The sequence below is a fragment of the Tachyglossus aculeatus genome, chromosome X4, assembly GCF_015852505.1.
Source record: "Tachyglossus aculeatus isolate mTacAcu1 chromosome X4, mTacAcu1.pri, whole genome shotgun sequence".
Taxonomy (NCBI): domain Eukaryota; kingdom Metazoa; phylum Chordata; class Mammalia; order Monotremata; family Tachyglossidae; genus Tachyglossus; species Tachyglossus aculeatus.
Genome location: NC_052098.1, coordinates 2,398,620 through 2,416,602, shown reverse-complemented (window position 1 = coordinate 2,416,602; position 17,983 = coordinate 2,398,620). Strand labels below are relative to the sequence as shown.

Sequence of the window (17,983 nt, the reverse complement as noted above, 5' to 3'; positions counted from 1 at the left end):
AATCTCTTCACCTTCAAGCCATTATTAAGGTCACATCTCCAAGAGGCCTTCAATCAATCAATCAATCAATCGTATTTATTGAGCGCTGTGTGCAGAGCACTGTACTAAGCGCTTGGGAAGTACAAGTTGGCAACATATAGAGACAGTCCCTACCCAACAATGGGCTCACAGTCCCCGATCAAACCCCCTTTATCTCGACTTTCTCTCCTTTCTGTGTCTTCTCTGTGCTTGGATCCATCTCCTTCAGGCACTTGATATTCACTCCACCCTCAGCCCCACAGCACTTATGTACATTTTGTAATTTCTTTATTTATATTAATTTCTGTCTCCCCTTTAGTTTGCCAAACTACATTCATCCCCTCTTTCAAAGCCCTTCAAAAAAAGCCACCTTCTCCAGGATTCCTTACGTGATCAATCCTCCACTCTTTCCCATCAGGTCATATCGAGTCATTTGTCCACTTGTAGTTTTATTATTTGTGTCAACTCTCGTGCTCTTTTACCTACTGTCTATTGTATTTGTCAATTTATACTCGCTCATCTTTCCCCTTAGGCTCCTTGAGGACAGAGATAAATCAATCAATAGTATTTACTGAGTGCTTCTTCTGTGCAGACCACTACACTAAATGCTCAGAAGAGGACAATAGAATTAGTAGATATGATCCCTGCCCTCAAATAGCTTCCAGTCTACTGTGTGTAGAGCACTGTACTAAGCATTTGGGAGAGCACAATAGAGTCAGTATACATGATCTCAAACCGCCGAGAAGCTTACAGTCTGCTGTCTGCACAGCACTGTAGTGAGGCCGCCCAACTGAGCGGGGGCTACTGATGGGTTGATTTCTCAGCTCTCCAGTTTGTGGATTCCAAGCCAGAGACCATGAGAGAAACTCCTTCAAAGCACTTTTGTTTATTTTAAAAAAAGAAATACAATGCAAACACATCCATGTGTCCTGGGACACGAATACGCACGATGTTGTAAACAGGAAATGTTTAATAGCAAGAACCTGTTTGCTTCTCTTGGCTTTGGAAAGCTGGAGTCACATTTAATCTGCTCTTGAGGACCTGAGATTTATTCTGGAGACCTGGATTTTAGTAGTAATAGTAGTAGTAGTAGTACTAGTATTTATTAAGCACCTCCTGTGTGCAGAAAACTGAATTAAGCACTGGGAAAATATACACAGGAGAGAATTAGACATGAACTGTGATGCCCAAAGGGTTCACATCCTAATGAGGGGAGAGCAGATGGGTGCCAGATAAGGAACAACGAAATGATAGCAATGCCCAAAGGACACACAATACAAGGACCATGCTAGACATGCTAGGGACAGGGCATTGCTTAACTCGCTCTCCTGCCTGGAGGAAGGGCTGATGGGAGGTTGTTACCATCCAGTGATTCTAACACTGGGCCTGTGTCATCATAGCCCAGAAACCCTGGGTCTCTGCAGTCGCCATCGGCCACCATTGGCCCTCAGCCTCTTCAGCAGAGGAGGCTCTCCCTCTTTTCTGAACAGAGCAACCCAATGACCTGTCTGACCCAGTGGTGGGCGATGGATCCCCATGCAGCAGCCCAGAACTCCGTACGGTCATGGGGAGTTGAGTTGGAAAGCTGACAGCCAGAGAGGATGCTGGGTAGGCAATCCACTGGATGAGATGTGGCTGCTTAATCCTCTTTGGCTCCTGGAAGTTATGTCTTCCTGAAGGAAGACACAAGCGGGCATAGGTCTGCCCCACTCCAACCCCCCAACCCTCTACTCCTGGTATTTGCTCCCCATATATCAATCAATCAGTGGTATTTACTGAGCGCTTAGTGTGTGCAGAGCACCAGACTAAGCACTTGGAAGAGTACAGTATAACAGAGTACAACACGTTCCCTGACCACAACAAGCTTACAGTCTAGAGGACAAGCTGACACGTGACTCCCAATAAGGAGAACCATTTAAAACAGGCCCCTGAGAGCAATGAGGCCTTTAAATGAGGGAAATCCCTTTCAAATGGGTCGTTCGACATGGCCGATTCCACCTGCGAACACTTGGGGCCGAACACTGGAGAGAAGGCCGAACTGAATCCACTGAGAGCCCCGCCGGGTATGAAGATGGAAGAATCGATCCACCGAAAGCAGCAGCGTTTTTGTTTATTACTTAGAACACAGCCACGCTGATTTCTTTTCAAGCAGGTGAAAACTTGAAATGGGGTCCAGGCCCAGAAGAACGCATGCTCAGAATAACGGAGTGGTCCAACTGCAGTTAAATGTAGTGGGGTTCAGCAACTGGCAGCAACCCTTCAAGGACCCGAGGGTATGGTTTCCGCCGGGAATGACTTCACCGGAGCTGTTGACAAGAGTGCTGGGGGAAATTGTGAGGAAGAAAATTAAACCTCAGAGCAAGTTGAATTTTAGGGCAAGCAAGCCACTACCTTGATAGGAGAGCCGGGCACCTGAGCCATGGGATTGACTGCCAAGAGGGTCTGGAGTTGGGAAGGGCTGAAAAATCCCACAATGCAGTGCACGGTTGGATAGTGCTTCTCCTCCTGGATTGGTTGGAAAGTTCTTGTTGGGTCCATGACAGCATGATCTGACAGCATATCAGATCCGACATGATGGGGGGACACATTTCTGAAGTTTTCAGCATTCCAAGCACTGAGCACATTACCACTCAGATGGAGAAGCAACATGGCCTAGTGGAAAGACCATGGGCCTGAGAGGCCGAGGACCTGGGTTCTGTTCCCGGCTCTGCCACTTGTCTGCAATGTGACCTTGGGCAAATCACTTCACTTCTCTGTGCCTTAGTTACCTCATCTGTAAAATGGGGATTCAATACCTATTCTCCCTCCTACTTAGACTGTGAGCCCCATGTGGGACCTGATGATCTTGTGATCTACCCCAGATAGTGCTCTTGTTTCTACCCCAGCACTTAGTATAGTACGTAGCACATAGCGTTTAACAAATACCACGGTTACCTCATGTGTAAAATGGGGATAAAGATGTGAGCCCTATGTGGGACCGGGACTGTGACCAATTTGATGATCTTGTATCTATCCCAGCGTATGGTACAGTGCCTGGCATGTAGTAAGTGCTTAACAAATACCATTTAAACAAAAATGGAGAGGGGAAAAATCATGGGGAGTGGAAAATCCAACCCTAACCATGGTTTCACCAAGTGTCCTGTTACCACTTTTCCAGAGACAGAACACTGGACTGGCTGGACCATTGGTCTGATCCAGTAATGGACTTAATAATACTACTATTACTAATAATAATAATGATGATTTTGGTGATTGTTAAGTGCTTACCATGTGCCAGGCACTGCACTAAGCACTGGTGTGGATACAAGTAAATCAGGTTGGACACAGTCTCTGACCCACATGGGGGCTCAGTCTTCATTCCCATTTTACAGATGAGGACACTGAGGCTCAGGGAAGTGAAGTGACTTGCCCAAGGTCACACAGCAGACAAGTGGTGGAGCTGGGATCATAACCCAGGTCCTTCTGACTCCCAGGCCAGGGCTCTACCCACTAGGACCACGCTGCTTCCTAGCCTGTGTGCATGTGTGGCCTTGTGTGTGGATTGAGGTTCTTATGGGCCCAGGGGGCTTGGTGCTGGCTTTTCTAGCTGGGATCCTGGCCACAGACTTCTTGAACTGCAGGACAAGACTGGATAGACTCTGGGACTGAAAATTCAGATCCCTTAGATCCAACCTGGTTCTCTTTCCCAGGGTAAGTGTGGTTTTGGAATCTTCACCCTTTGGGCTGACTATATGGTCTGAGGCAGGGCAGATGGGGTTCTTGCAGGGGTGAACCCTGGTTTCCCCCAAGACTTTGGATTCCCTGCCTTGGACATGATGATGATGATGGACATCCCAGGATTTGTCAAGTCTGGCCAGCCTCTCACCTAAACATTTCATTAGATCAAATTTCTCAGTGTGTTTCGCTGTAATGGGCTCTAAGGTGTCTAATAAATCAAGGTGATGGGCCAGGATTTAGGAAAAGAAGTGTGTAAAAATGGGGTTGTTGTAATGGGATTTCCCCTTGGATTTATAGAGTGTCTTTTCTCATTCATTCATTCAATCGTATTTATTGAGCGCTTACTGTGTGCAGAGCACTGTACTAAGCGCTTGGGAAGTACAAGTTGGCAACATATAGAGACGGTCCCTGCCCAACAGCGTGCTCACAGTCTAGAAGGGGAGACAGACAACAAAAGAAAACATATTAACAAAATAAAATAAATAGAATAAATATGTACAAATAAAATAGAGTAATAAATACGTACAAATATATATAAATATATACAGGTGCTATGGGGAGGGGAAGGAGGTAAGGTGGGGGGAGGGGGAGGAGGGGGAGAGGAAGGAGGGGGCTCAGTCTGGGAAGGCCTCCTGCAGGAGGTGAGCTCTCAGTAGGGCTTTGAAGGGAGGAAGAGAGATAGTTTGGTGGATGTGCGGAAGGAGGACATTCCAGGCCAGGGGAATGACGTTTCTCCTTAGAACTCAAAGCCCTTTCACTTACACTGTCTGGTGTCCTCACATCCCATGAGGTGGGCCACTTCAGGGCGAGTTATCCCCATTTTATGGATGTGGAAACTGAGGCACAGAGAGGGGCCCCTACTGTCAGAGATGGAGCTGGGGCTAGAATCCCAGATCCAGGCACCTATTCTCAGGGTCTCCGGTCAATGAATTCTACTTGTTTAACTCAAACTGAAGATCTCGACGGGATTGGGAGCCAGCAGTGGCAGAGGAGAGCTAAAGGGAAAGTGGATCGATGCTTTACTGGAATTTACTCCCTCCCCCTTTCCCAGGATCTCCCTCTGCAACTTCCCAGAAGTGCCCATGATCACCACAAGCCTCTTATACAGAAATCAGAGGCTGACACAGAGGGCCCAATACCTGTGGAATAGGTTCTGGCAACAGGTTACTATTTCCGGTGTGTGGCTGGGTAAGCTTGAGTTGAATGCATTTTCTAGTAAGCCATGACACTCGACATCCACAGAGGTGCTGGAAAGCATGCCTGGAATCGAACAGAACATTGGTGTCACGAGAAGCAATGGAAATCTCTCTGAGACTCCTGGCTATACGCCCTCCAACTTCGGAATTTCTACCTATTCCCTGCCCAAAGAGGCAGCTGACTCAGCCCACTACCCTCCGTAGTTGGTGTGAGGGAGATCTTACTTCAACTGTCTGCTGTGTGACCTTGGGCAAGTCACTTAACTCAGTTGGCTCATCCTTAAAATGGGGGTTAAGACCGTGAGCCCCATCTGGGACACGGACTATCTCGAGCCTGATTATCTTGCACCTACTGCAGTGCCTTCTACAGTGCCTGGCACATAGTAAGCACTTAATAAATACCATAGAAAGGCAAAAACCAAAACCGAAACCAGAAAACTGGGCCCTCCGTTCGTTCGGGTAGAAAACCGACAGTAGCCGAAAACACTGACTGCCTTGTGGGCATTTCGTAGCATGACAAGGAAAACACAGTATATTACCAGCAATGCAGGCCGTCATGAAGCAGGCGACAGTACCAGCAATCAGGGCTCTAATGGCACCTTTGGAGATGTCGTGTTTTCTGGTAGGTGCCATTGAAGCTGGGAAATGGAAAGAAAAATAAGTCTGGTCTATATGTTTTGCATCAGAGCCCGGAATGTACAGTCTCCAGCTCGCTGGGGGTGACTGGAAATTTGAGTCTGGGTTCATTCATTCATTCGATCAAATTTATTGCCATATACAGTGATGGGAAGGTCACGGGGAGGACAGGGTTTGGGTGGGAAGATAAAGAGTTCTGTTTTGGACATGTTAAGTTTGAGGCGACGGGAGGACATTCAAGCAGGGACTTCTTGAAGGCAGAAGGAGATGTGAGACTGGAGAGAGGGAGAGAGATCAGGGCTGGAGATGGAGATTTGGTTATTCGCTCCCACGGCTTCAACTATCATCTCTACGCTGATGACACCCAGATCTACATCTCTGCCCCTGCTCTCTCCCCCTCCCTCCAGGCTCGCATTTCCTCCTGCCTTCAGGACATCTCCATCTGGATGTCTGCCCGCCACCTAAAGCTCAACATGTCGAAGACTGAGCTCCTTGTCTTCCCTCCCAAACCTTGTCCTCTCCCTGACTTTCCCATCTCTGTTGACGGCACTACCATCCTTCCCGTCTCACAAGCCCGCAACCTCGGTGTCATCCTCGACTCCGCTCTCTCATTCACCCCTCACATCCAAGCCGTCACCAAAACCTGCCGGTCTCAGCTCCGCAACATTGCCAAGATCCGCCCTTTCCTCTCCATCCACACCGCTACCCTGCTCATTCAAGCTCTCATCCTATCCCGTCTCGACTACTGCACCAGCCTTCTCTCTGATCTCCCATCCTCGTGTCTCTCTCCACTTCAATCCATACTTCATGCTGCTGCCCGGATTATCTTTGTCCAGAAACGCTCTGGGCATATTACTCCCCTCCTCAAAAACCCCCAATGGCTACCAATCAATCTGCGCATCAGGCAGAAACTCCTCACCCTGGGCTTCAAGGCTGTCCATCACCTCGCCCCCTCCTACCTCACCTCCCTTCTCTCCTTCTACTGCCCAGCCCGCACCCTCCGCTCCTCCACCGCTAATCTCCTCACTGTACCTCGTTCTCGCCTGTCCCGCCATCGACCCCCGGCCCACGTCATCCCCCGGGCCTGGAATGCCCTCCCTCTGCCCCTCCGCCAAGCTAGCTCTCTTCCTCCCTTCAAGGCCCTGCTGAGAGCTCACCTCCTCCAGGAGGCCTTCCCAGACTGAGCCCCTTCCTTCCTCTCCCCCTCGTCCCCCTCTCCATCCCCCCATCTTACCTCCTTCCCTTCCCCACAGCACCTGTATATATGTATATATGGTTGCACATATTTATTACTCTATTTATTTATTTATTTATTTATTTTACTTGTACATTTCTATCCTATTTATTTTATTTTGTTGGTATGTTTGGTTTTGTTCTCTGTCTCCCCCTTTTAGACTGTGAGCCCACTGTTGGGTAGGGACTGTCTCTATGTGTTGCCAATTTGTACTTCCCAAGCGCTTAGTACAGTGCTCTGCACATAGTAAGCGCTCAATAAATACGATTGATTGATAGAGGTGGTGGTTGAAGTCATGGGAGCGAATGAGTTCTCCAAGGGAGTGGGTGTAGATGGAGAATAGAAGGAGGCCCAGAACTGAACCTTAAGGGACTCCCACCTTTAGGGGGTAGGAGGCAGAGGAGTAGCCTGGAAAGGAGATTGAGAATGAACTGGGTGTGGGGAGTTCTACAGGACACTACATCTCACTTTCTGGACCGAAGCCCAAGACGAAGGTGTCTCTGGCCTTAGTCAGGCAAGAGCCCAGCCTGGAAGTCATCCAGACTATTCCACATTGAAAGGGCCTTCGGGCTATGGTGTTCAGACTGCCAAAGGAATGAGCTGCTGAGAGCCAAACCCCTGGTGTCTACTGCCCTAGAAAGCCTCAAGGTTTCACCTCTTAGCCAAGGCCCCTGATTGCAGTACATTCATTCATTCATTCAATCGTATTTATTGAGCACTTACTGTGTGCAGAGCACTGTACTAAGCGCTTGGGAAGTACAAGTTGGCAACATATAGAGACAGTCCCTACCCAACAACGGGCTCACAATCTAGAAGGGGGAGACAGACAACAAAACAAAACATATTAACAAAACAAAATAAATAGAATAGTAAATATGTACAAGTAAAATAGAGTAATAAATATGTACAAACATTTTCATTAAATCAATCGGAAATTTTCCAAAATTCATTAGGTCTGTGAAATAATCATCCCACCCATCCACAGCCCTCAATCACGCATTAACCTACGTCAACTGTTCTTAGCACCCACTCTCACCTATCCCTGTGATTTTTCTCTATGTTCGTGCCTTAGAAATCTAGTTGGGATTTTGAGCCTACTGGGCACATGCAGCGCTAACTCTATGTTCTTCCTTGGTGGCACTGGAAATTTACTGGAGGATTAAAAAAAAAAGAACAAAACTACAAAAATGGCCACAAGCCACCACAGATACTCAATAGGCATTCCAAGCTAGTCTTTATAGCACTCTCAGTATTCTTGTGATCTCTTGAAGACAGTAGAGAAGCAGCATGGCTCAGTGGAAAGAGTTTGGGCTTTGGAGTCAGAGGTCATGGGTTCAAATCCCGGCTCTGCCAATTGTCAGCTGTGTGACCTGGGCAAGTCACCTAACCTCTCTGTGCCTCAGCCACCTCATCCACCTCATCATGTATCCAACAGGAGTCCCTGCAGATATGAGGCACAGGCAAAAATGTAACCTCAGGGGAGCCCTTGGAAGATGAAAGGACAGAGAAGAGGATGCTGCCTGCACAGCCTAATAATAATAATAATAATGGCATTTGTTAAGCGCTTACTATGTGCAAATCACTGTTCTAAGTACTCGGGGGGGGGGGGGATACAAGGTGATCAGGTTGTCCCAATCGTGGTGCTCACAGTCTTAATCCCCATTTTACAGATGAGGTAACTAAGGCTCCGAGAAGTTAAGTGACTTGCCCAAGGTCACACAGCAGACATGTGGCGGATCTGGGATTCGAACCCATGACCTCTGACTCCAAAGCCATGCTCTTTCCACTTAGCCATGCTGCTACCCTAGTTAAATAAATGTCTAGACCCTCTGTTGGGGGTGGGACTGATATTAAAGTACAAGTCAGCCTCTCGGTCTCTCCCTGCCTCCTCTCTCTCTTTCTCTCTCTCTCTCTCTCTCTCTCTCTCTCTCTCTCTCTCTCTCTCTCACTCTCACTCACACACACACAAAAAAAAAAATTCTGGGAGCTACATTTCCCAGAGTCCTCAGGTAGACATGAACTTTGGGGAAGATGTGGGATTGGCCAATAGAGACCTGGGAGGAGCTCAGCCAATCAGCAGGTCAGACAGAGTTGTTGTTTTTTTAAATCAAAGACAGATGGGCCTCCATGTTCTGGCTCCTCTCCTCCTTCCCACACTGTTTTGGCAAGCTGCTCTGCCACCACCACATGGCTAGATTGTAAGTACTTAGGGTCCAGTTAAGCGTGTAAATTCCCAGGGGTCCCAAGCCTTTTGCTATACACTGTGTCTCTGTCTAGATAGCATCGGGCACTTTAGAAGTCTGCCTTGATCATCCATATACAAGCTTCAGCATTCAAAGGCAAAAATGTGGAAGGGGAAACAAGGAAAATTTGACATATTTGTGTTTTAAGGGCGTTGGATTCTGCATCCTAGGATATTGCCCCACTTCGGGGCATTTGAGGGTGGCAACCTGCTGGACAAGGAGAAGGGGTGGCATCTCTTTAAGTGGCCCCAATCAAACCCAAAAGCCCAGGTCAGCCATTTCACTTACAGAGTCCTCCGATCACAATCCCCAGAGAACCGAAATTGGCAAAGCCACAGAGGGCGTAGGTGGCGATGATTTCGGAGCGGACCTATAAGCAAGAAGACACATTCAAACCCATTAGAGACCCTGTGAATTATTCAGGTGTGGTTGGTTAGACTCATGCCCTCCCCGCCCAATATCTAGAAGCAGCGTGGCTCAGTGGAAAGGGCACGGGCTTTGGAGTCTGAGGTTATGGGTTCAAATGCCCGCTCCGCCACTTGTCAGCTGTGTGACTTTGGGCAAGTCACTTCACTTCTCTGGGCCTCAGTTCCCTCATCTATAAAATGGGGATGAAGACTGTGAGCCCCTGTGGGACAACCTGATCATACTCTGTCCTAATCCTCCTCAACCTCTCAGCTGCCTTCGACACTGTGGACCACCCCCTTCTCCTCAACACGCTATCTGACCTTGGCTTCACAGACTCCGTCCTCTCCTGGTTCTCCTCTTATCTTTCCGGTCATTCTTTCTCAGTCTCTTTTGCAGGCTCCTCCTCCCCCTCCCATCCCCTTACTGTGGGGGTTCCCCAAGGTTCAGTGCTTGATCCCCTTCTGTTCTCGATCTACACGCACTCCCTTGGTGACCTCATTCACTCCCACGGCTTCAACTATCATCTCTACGCTGATGACACCCAGATCTACATCTCTGCCCCTGATCTCTCCCCATCTCTCCAGGCTCGCATCTCCTCCTGCCTTCACGACATCTCCATCTGGATGTCTGCCCACCACCTAAAACTCAACATGTCCAAGACTGAACTCCTTGTCTTCTCTCCCAAACCCTGCCCTCTCCCTGACTTTCCCATCTCTGTTGACGGCACTACCATCCTTCCCGTCTCACAAGCCTGCAACCTTGGTGTCATCCTCGACTCCGCTCTCTCATTCACCCCTCACATCCAAGCCGTCACCAAAACCTGCTGGTCTCAGCTCCGCAACATTGCCAAGATCCGCCCTTTCCACTCCATCCATACCGCTACCCTGCTCGTTCAAGCTCTCATCCTATCCCGTCTGGACTACTGCATCAGCTTTCTCTCTGATCTCCCATCCTCGTGTCTCTCCCCACTTCAATCCATACTTCATGCTGCTGCCCGGATTGTCTTTGTCCAGAAACGCTCTGGGCATGTTACTCTCCTCCTCAAAAATCTCCAGTGGCTACCAATCAATCTGCGCATCAGGCAGAAACTCCTCACCTTGGGCTTCAAGGCTCTCCATCACCTCGCCCCCTCCTACCTCACCTCCCTTCTCTCCTTCTACAGCCCAGCCCGCACCCTCCGCTCCTCTGCCGCTAATCTCCTCACCGTACCTCGTTCTCGCCTGTCCCGCCATCGTCCCCCGGTCCACATCATCCCCCGGGCCTGGAATGCCCTCCCTCTGCCCATCCGCCAAGCTAGCTCTCTTCCTCCCTTCAAGGCCCTACTGAGAGCTCACCTCCTCCAGGAGGCCTTCCCAGACTGAGCCCCTTCCTTCCTCTCCCCCTCGTTCCCCTCTCCATCCCCCCATCTTACCTCCTTCCCTTCTCCACAGCACCTGTATATATGTATATATGTTTGTACATATGTATTACTCTATTTATTTATTTATTTATTTTACTTGTACATATCTATTCTATTTATTTCATTTTGTTAGTATGTTTGGTTTTGTTTTCTGTCTCCCCCTTTTAGACTGTGAGCCCACTGTTGGGTAGGGACTGTCTCCATCTGTTGCCAACTTGTACTTCCCAAGCGCTTAGTACAGTGCTCTGCACACAGTAAGTGCTCAATAAATACAATTGATTGATTGATTGATTGATCTTGTAACCTACCCAGCGCTTAGAACAGTGCATTACACATATTAAGTGCTTAATACATGACATTATTATTATTATTATTATGTACCCGCCTTGCCCCTGCTCAGGGGCTCAAGCCCTGGGTGGTGAGGGGGAGGGAAGGCGGGACAGGAAAAGCATTGTGGCCAAGACAAAAGAGCCCGGTTCTGGAAGTCATAGGCTGTGGGTTCTAATCCCGCCTCTGCCCTTTGTCCGCTCGGTGACTTTGGACAAATCACTTCACTTCTCTGTGCCTCAGTCACCTCTTCTGTAAAATGAGGATTAAGACTGTGAGCACCACGTTGGACAAAGATTCTGTCCAACCTGATGATCTTGTATCTACCCCAGCACTTAGTATAGTGCCTGGTACATACTAAGTGCTTAACAAAAAAAAAAGGGGGGGGGGCTTAAGTGGCTGTTCAGACTGCTTTGAGCACACAAGACTCCAACTCCTGCTACCCACTTCAGATTGGAGTTTGGTTATGGAGTGAGGACACACCAGTTCCTGGACCCTGATCTAAGAAAAATTATTTTAAAAAACCCAAAAAATGGTATTTGGTAAGTGTTTATTATGTGCCAGGCACTGTGCCATTTTGAGAAAACAAGTGGAGCTCAAGACTTAGAGAAAAAGTCAGGAACGCAGGCTTTAAAATTGTCCAGAGTTCCTTTTCCTTCCCTTATTAACTTAGCTCATAAGTCTCTTATTCAAGGCTACTGAGAGGCTTAAGTAAGTTCCCTTTTCACCGTATTTTCTGAGAACACTTTTGTGGCTATTTCCAATCAACATGCTTAGGCCAGGCATGAAAAGTGATTTCAAGAGAGTGTTCCATCAGCTTTTCCTGGAAATGCTTTTTGTTTCTCGTATTGCCCTCCTCTCTCCTCTTCCCCAGTTCTTGCTCTTCTTTTGGCCCAGTGGGTTTGGAGTGCGGGAGGGACTGGTTGGGAAGCCGTGGGGGTGCAAATGGCTCCCAGAGACTGTGACCTCACTCTCTCCTTGCTTTAAGCAGGGAAGGTGCCAGGGCAGAACAGAGAGGCAATGCACATAAACTGCCAGGATTAAACCATTTTTGGGGGTGGCTTTCAAGGAGCTGGGAAGACTCCATGTTGGCTGTTTGGACAACTCGTTCAGGTGATATTATATTGTACCTTGTTACCAGCCTCATTCACACCTGCAGGCTAGACGACACGGGCCCTCTGGGCTAGGCCTTGTTTATAATAATAATAATGATGGCATTTGTTAAGTGCTTACTATGTGCCAAGCACTGTTCTAAGCTCTGGGGTAGATACAAGATAATCAGGTTGTCCCATGTGGGGCTCTCAGTCTTAATCCCCATTTTACAGATGAGGTAATTGAGGCACAGAGAACTGAAGTGACTTGCACAAAGTCACACGGCTGACAAGTGGCAGAGCCAGGATTAGAACCCATGACCTCTGACTCCCAAGCCTGTGCTCTTTCTACTGAGCCACGCTGCATCTTGTATATTGTTTATTCGTATTATTCCTATTCATTTTGCTTATGCATATATTCTCATTTATTGTGATATTATACATCCCCAAGCACTTAGTACAGTGCTCTGCATGCAGTAAGCGCTCAATAAATACTTATGACTGACTGGTTGTGCAAGGCCCTAATTTTGGATCCTAGGAAGGGTAGAGAATTCCCATCAATTTCAGAAGGCTGAGGACAGATTCTAAAGGGAGTAGAGGAAATGGGGGGAGGGGGAAGAAGGAGGGAGGCTGGGAAAGAAGGTGGTAGAGGAACAAAGGGGGAAAAGCAGCAGGGATCTCGGAAGCCATCCTGATTCCATCTGCAACTGGTCTGCCTCCAGAGTATATATGAATGGGATTTTCTGATTCAGCTGGCAATGAGGTAGTTTCAGCCACCTGAGAAGTTAGCATCAGGCCCATGTGGGCCAGAACAGCTGAAGAAGAGGATGGGGAGGGCTAGGCTGGAAGCGAGACTGCTGCCATCCCCAAGAAGGCCATGGGCTTGTGTGTGTGTGGGGTCCCCCTTTTGACATCCCAGTCAAAGGGGTTACCCTCAGAAGCCCCCAAATTTGTGACACTCTCCCCTCTTGCCCCCCAACCCCTCACCCCTGGGTCAATCTGGGACATGTGGAGAGAGGCATAGATTATTTACGCATCTCCTTAGTCTTCACAGTTCCTGATACTCTGATTCTCTGTTTCTAAGCTGTAAACGAAGGGAAGTCAGGGGAGAAGCCAAAGCGGCATTGATGTCAGATGTCTTGAGTCCCCACCCCTGGCTCTCTCCCTGCTAGAACCGCTCTGAAGAATAGGATGGATTCAGGGTTCATCGGAACTTCAGCGGCGGTGCTTGAGAAAGACAGATAGGATTTTTAAAAAACAGATTTTTTCTCTTGTAGCCATAGGCCACGCATGAGCCGGACTCCTCATTACCCTGGGGCATGTCTGTCTTCCTGAAGAGGAAGCAGCATGGCATGGTGGATAAAGCTCGGGTCTGGGAGTCAGGAGGTCATGGGTTCTAATTCCGGCTGTGCCACTTGTCTGCTGTGTGGCCTTGGGCAAGTTACTTTACTTCTCCAGACCTCAGTTACCTCATCTGTAAAATGGGGATTGAGATTGGGAGCGCCACACGGGGCAGGGACTGCGTCCCACTCGATTTGCTTGTATCCACCCCAGAGCTTAGTACAGTGCCTATCACATTCTAGACTGTGAGTCCATTGTTGGGTAGGGACAGTCTCTATATGTTGCCAGCTTGTACTTCCCAAGCGCTTAGTACAGTGCTCTGCACACAGTAAGCACTCAATAAATACGATTGAATGAATGAATGAATGAATGAATGAATAGTACGCATTTAACAAATACCATAGTTATCATTATTAGGATGGGCTCCCTAGTGCTGGAAAAAAAAAAAAAACCCTCTTCCTCCTTGGCTTTCTGGCCTAGTCCTCATAGCAACTCCTTAAAGCCTGAATCCCTTCTTGCTGGGCTAGAATTGACCGCCGGCCTCCCCGCTGAGTTATTTTCAGCCCCTGACTCCTTTGTCCAAGGCTTGCTTAACACGCCAACGCAGAAATCATGGCAAAATCCATCCTGTCTGCAATCCGGTTCTTGGCCTCCCCTATCTAGCCGACAGAATAACGTGCTGCAAAGCGGTGTGCCAGTTTTCATTTTGATCCCTCAGAAATGAGAGAACACTCCGCGCCGATGTCACATGATGGAAAGGTGTCTGCGGGTTCCTGGACTAACCCCTGAACCGGCAAAACTCATCAACATTTTATTTCCTTTCCACTCCCTACATATATTTTGACCCAATGGTCTACTAAATGTTCGTCTCACCTATGTTCATCATTTTTTCTGATTAGTGTCTGGAGGATAGAGACTACATCTGGTTTTGGTTTAATGATTTTGACTTCTAAGGCTACTTCTCTTGCCCTCTAAAGCCTCCTCATGACCTCTGGGACCATGTCAGGAGGGTCATAAGAATGGCGGGAAACAGAAATGAAGGGCTTAGATTGTAAATTCCCGAAAGGCAGTTGATGTCTCATACTCAGAAGCTTCCGAAATATTCCCCTCAAAATATTTCTCTTTGCTTTTTCTACCACTGGTCTCCTATCAATTTATATATTCTAGTCTTATAGCACTGATTCCTTCACCTATCCATCTTTCCATTCCCTTTTCCCTTCTCTCTGTAACATATTCTGTGTCCATCTCCTTGAGGGCAGGGATCATGTCCCTGATTTCTGTTGCCAACTCACAAGGACTTTGAATATGGTAGGTGCTCAATAAATACTATTAATTGAAACCCCAACTTCAGAAAACAAAAAAATGAAGTTACTCACGGACATATATTGCTGTACACCGTTAATAAACTTCGGTCCAGCCTGCTTTCGTAACTTGATCAGTTTGGACAGATGTTCATAAGCTACAAATTCATTGAAGAAAGTCTTGTAGCCGAGGAGCTCACCAACCATGAAACTGTCTTGCCAGTCGATCCCCATCAAAAAGGATAAGGGCATGAAGATATACGAACAGATTATCTATGAAAGCAAGCACAGCACTTATGTACATATCTGTAATTTATTTATTTATATTAATGTCTGTCTCCCCCTCTGGACTGTGAGCTCGTTGTGGGCAGGGAATGTGTCTGTTTATTGTTATACTGTACTTTCTCAAGCGCTTAGTACTATGTTCTGCATACAGTAACCACTCAATAAATATGACTGACTGAGTGACTGATAAGCACAGAATAACTTTCATTTGAACAAGGGAAGCGGTGTGGCCTATTGGAAAGGGTGAAGGCCTGGGAATCAGGAGACTCGGGTTCAACTCCATGGATTAGTACAGAGTTTATCACACAGTAAGTGCTTAAGTTCCATTATTATTATTAGGCCAGAATTTCTCCAGAATGGGCAGAATCTGACGGGATCTCCAGTGAAGCCTAGTGGTGAGAACCCGGACCTGGGAGTGCTCTGCCACTTGTGTGCTGTGTGACCATGGGCAAGTCACTTAACTTCTCTGGGCCTCAGTTACCTCATCTGTAAAATAGGGATTAAACACTTGTTCTCTCTCCCCTGTAGACTGTGAGCCCTGTATGGGACAGGGACTGTGTCTGACCTGATTATCATATACTTACTCCAGTGCTTAGTACAGTGCTTGGCACACAGTAAGTGCTTGATAAATATTATTATTATTATTCCAGTATGGGAAGCAGCATGATCTAGTGGGAAGAGCACGGGCCTGGGAATCAGAGGGATCTGGATTCTAAAGCAGGCTTCGCCACTTGTCTGCTGTGTGATCTTGGGCAAATCACTTCACTTCTCTGTGCCTCAGTTACCTCGCCTGTAAAATGGGGATTAAGACTGTGAGCCCCATGTGGGACAGGGACTGTGTCCAACCTGATTACTTTGTATCTACCTCAGTGCTTAAAACAGTGCTTGGCACAAAGTAAGCATATAAGAGATACGACAATTAATAATGATTAGGATGGGATTGGGGCTTTGGAGAAAGGTCAGGATGTGGATGAAGCATCCAGTGTCCCCTGAAGAGGTCAGGATTGTGGGTCTCCATCATGAACACTAAAATTGTAACAGCCCATCACCATAAGCACAAAGAGAGCCTAAAAGAATATTACCTTAAAACTCAGCTGGGGATAGTTGTACATGCTCCCCAGCCAGGAGAGCGCAGAGTCCACGAAAGCCAACAGGGACAGGAACGCAATCAGGTTTACTGCGATGTTCGCCACTAGGGAGATAGAAGAGGAGGCTCCCTGGCTGGCTGCTTCTAGAAGGTTGATGGAGTCCCTTTAACCAAAAAAGTGGAATTTGAATGCTAAAGAGCCATTTCCAGTCCAAAGACAGGGCTATTTCCAACAACAACAACAAAATACCCACAAGCCTCTGCTTTGACCACAGTATATCACAAAGAATCATGGGAAGGACTGTAAAAGACATCTCTTCCAACTTGGTGTGAAGACATTTCCCTGGAGCGTGATAGGCACTCTAACTTGGAAAGAGAACTTATTTCACAACCAGTATCTGACTTGACCAGAAAAGTAAATGTTACGTCCATTTGACTATTGTGAATTAAGAAAAAAAAATCAATTCCCACTCTTCTCCCCACCCCCATTATTATTGTTGTTTTAGTGTTTCTGCTGAGGGTAAAAAAGCAAATTATTGAAAGATAATTTCTTCATCTCAGGGTTCTAATGTAAAAAAAAAAGCAGTCCCAGGTCTCTCTGTCTCCTCCTGTTAATACATTTCCCAATTCACTTGCCCAATTTCATCGAGAAAGGTGCTGGATCAGAGATACTGAGGAACCTTGCCTGATAAATCCCGATTTTACACTGCATTTAGCAAGCCAAGCTATTGAGCCTCTGCTCCTAATTCACCATTCCCAAATTGGGGATTTTCTGTAGGGAATGGGAAAATGTCAGTTGTAAAAGTGTACCTGTATCTGAACTTCATGGCATGGCCTAGTGGATAAACCATGGGCCTGGGGATCAGCAGGACCTGGGTTCTAATCCTGACTCTGCCACTTGTCTGCTGTGTGACCTTAGGCAAATCACTCAATATCTCTGTGCCTCAGTTACCTCATCTGTAAAATGGGGATTAAGGCTGTGAGCCCCATGTGGGACAGGGACTGTGTCCAGTCTGATTAGCTGGTATCTACTCCAGAGCTTAACAAATGTCATCATCATCATCATCATTCTTTTTCTGGGTGATACAGCAGTATGCCTGAGAGCTTGTGTGGGAACTTGCCTTGCCACAGACAGATGGGTGAATAACGCTCCACTTACCCTTTCTCTATCTTCATGGAATCCTTGAGGGTTATTTTAGGCTTCTTGGTCTCAGGCCAAAACAACTTAGCAATTGCTAGTGATGCAGGGGCCGACATTACTGAAGCAGTTAACAAATGTGAAGCTGGAACCTGGAATTCCCAAAGGAAACACATAAGGGAAACATTCTTGGTAAGTATGGCATCCCTTCAGACGGCAATGGGTCATCAGAAGAGAACTTAAACCTCAGCAAGGAGACATTTAAAAAGTCAAGTTCGTGGAAGTTAGGAGAGAAAGAATAAATGATTTTACAGAGATAGAGTTGAGGTAGAGAAGGCCAACCTTACAATATATTAGAAGAGTGACTAGTATTGCACTGGCTATCACAGCCCCTAGGTAAAGCACTTAGTACAGTGCTCTGCACACAATAAGTGCTCAATAAATACCATTGATGATGATGATGGAAACAAATAACTTCCTGCCTTGGGTGAGACTGCATCTAAACTACACCAGAAAATGGGATTCTGGCCTCAGTCAGTCAGTGGTATTTGTTGAGCATTCT

General features: G+C 47.2%; 1 protein-coding gene across 3 annotated transcripts in view; it reads right to left on the bottom strand.

Annotated features, from left to right (window-relative positions):
• Positions 1-1,861: 1,861 nt before the first annotated feature.
• Positions 1,862-17,983, bottom strand: part of SLC28A3 (solute carrier family 28 member 3) — an 82,092-nt gene continuing 65,970 nt past the window's right edge. The window contains exons 12-18 of one of the 3 annotated variants that reach the window (XM_038769845.1): positions 17,443-17,573; positions 16,279-16,447; positions 14,987-15,184; positions 9,333-9,414; positions 5,471-5,569; positions 4,875-4,995; positions 1,862-2,339 (exon numbers count right to left, since the gene is read on the bottom strand). In XM_038769845.1, the coding sequence (XP_038625773.1) occupies positions 2,213-2,339; positions 4,875-4,995; positions 5,471-5,569; positions 9,333-9,414; positions 14,987-15,184; positions 16,279-16,447; positions 17,443-17,573 (927 nt within the window). In that variant the 3' untranslated portion in view covers positions 1,862-2,212. The remainder of the gene's footprint in view (positions 2,340-4,874; positions 4,996-5,470; positions 5,570-9,332; positions 9,415-14,986; positions 15,185-16,278; positions 16,448-17,442; positions 17,574-17,983) is intronic. The other 2 variants (XM_038769847.1, XM_038769846.1) reach the window with 2 other exon arrangements.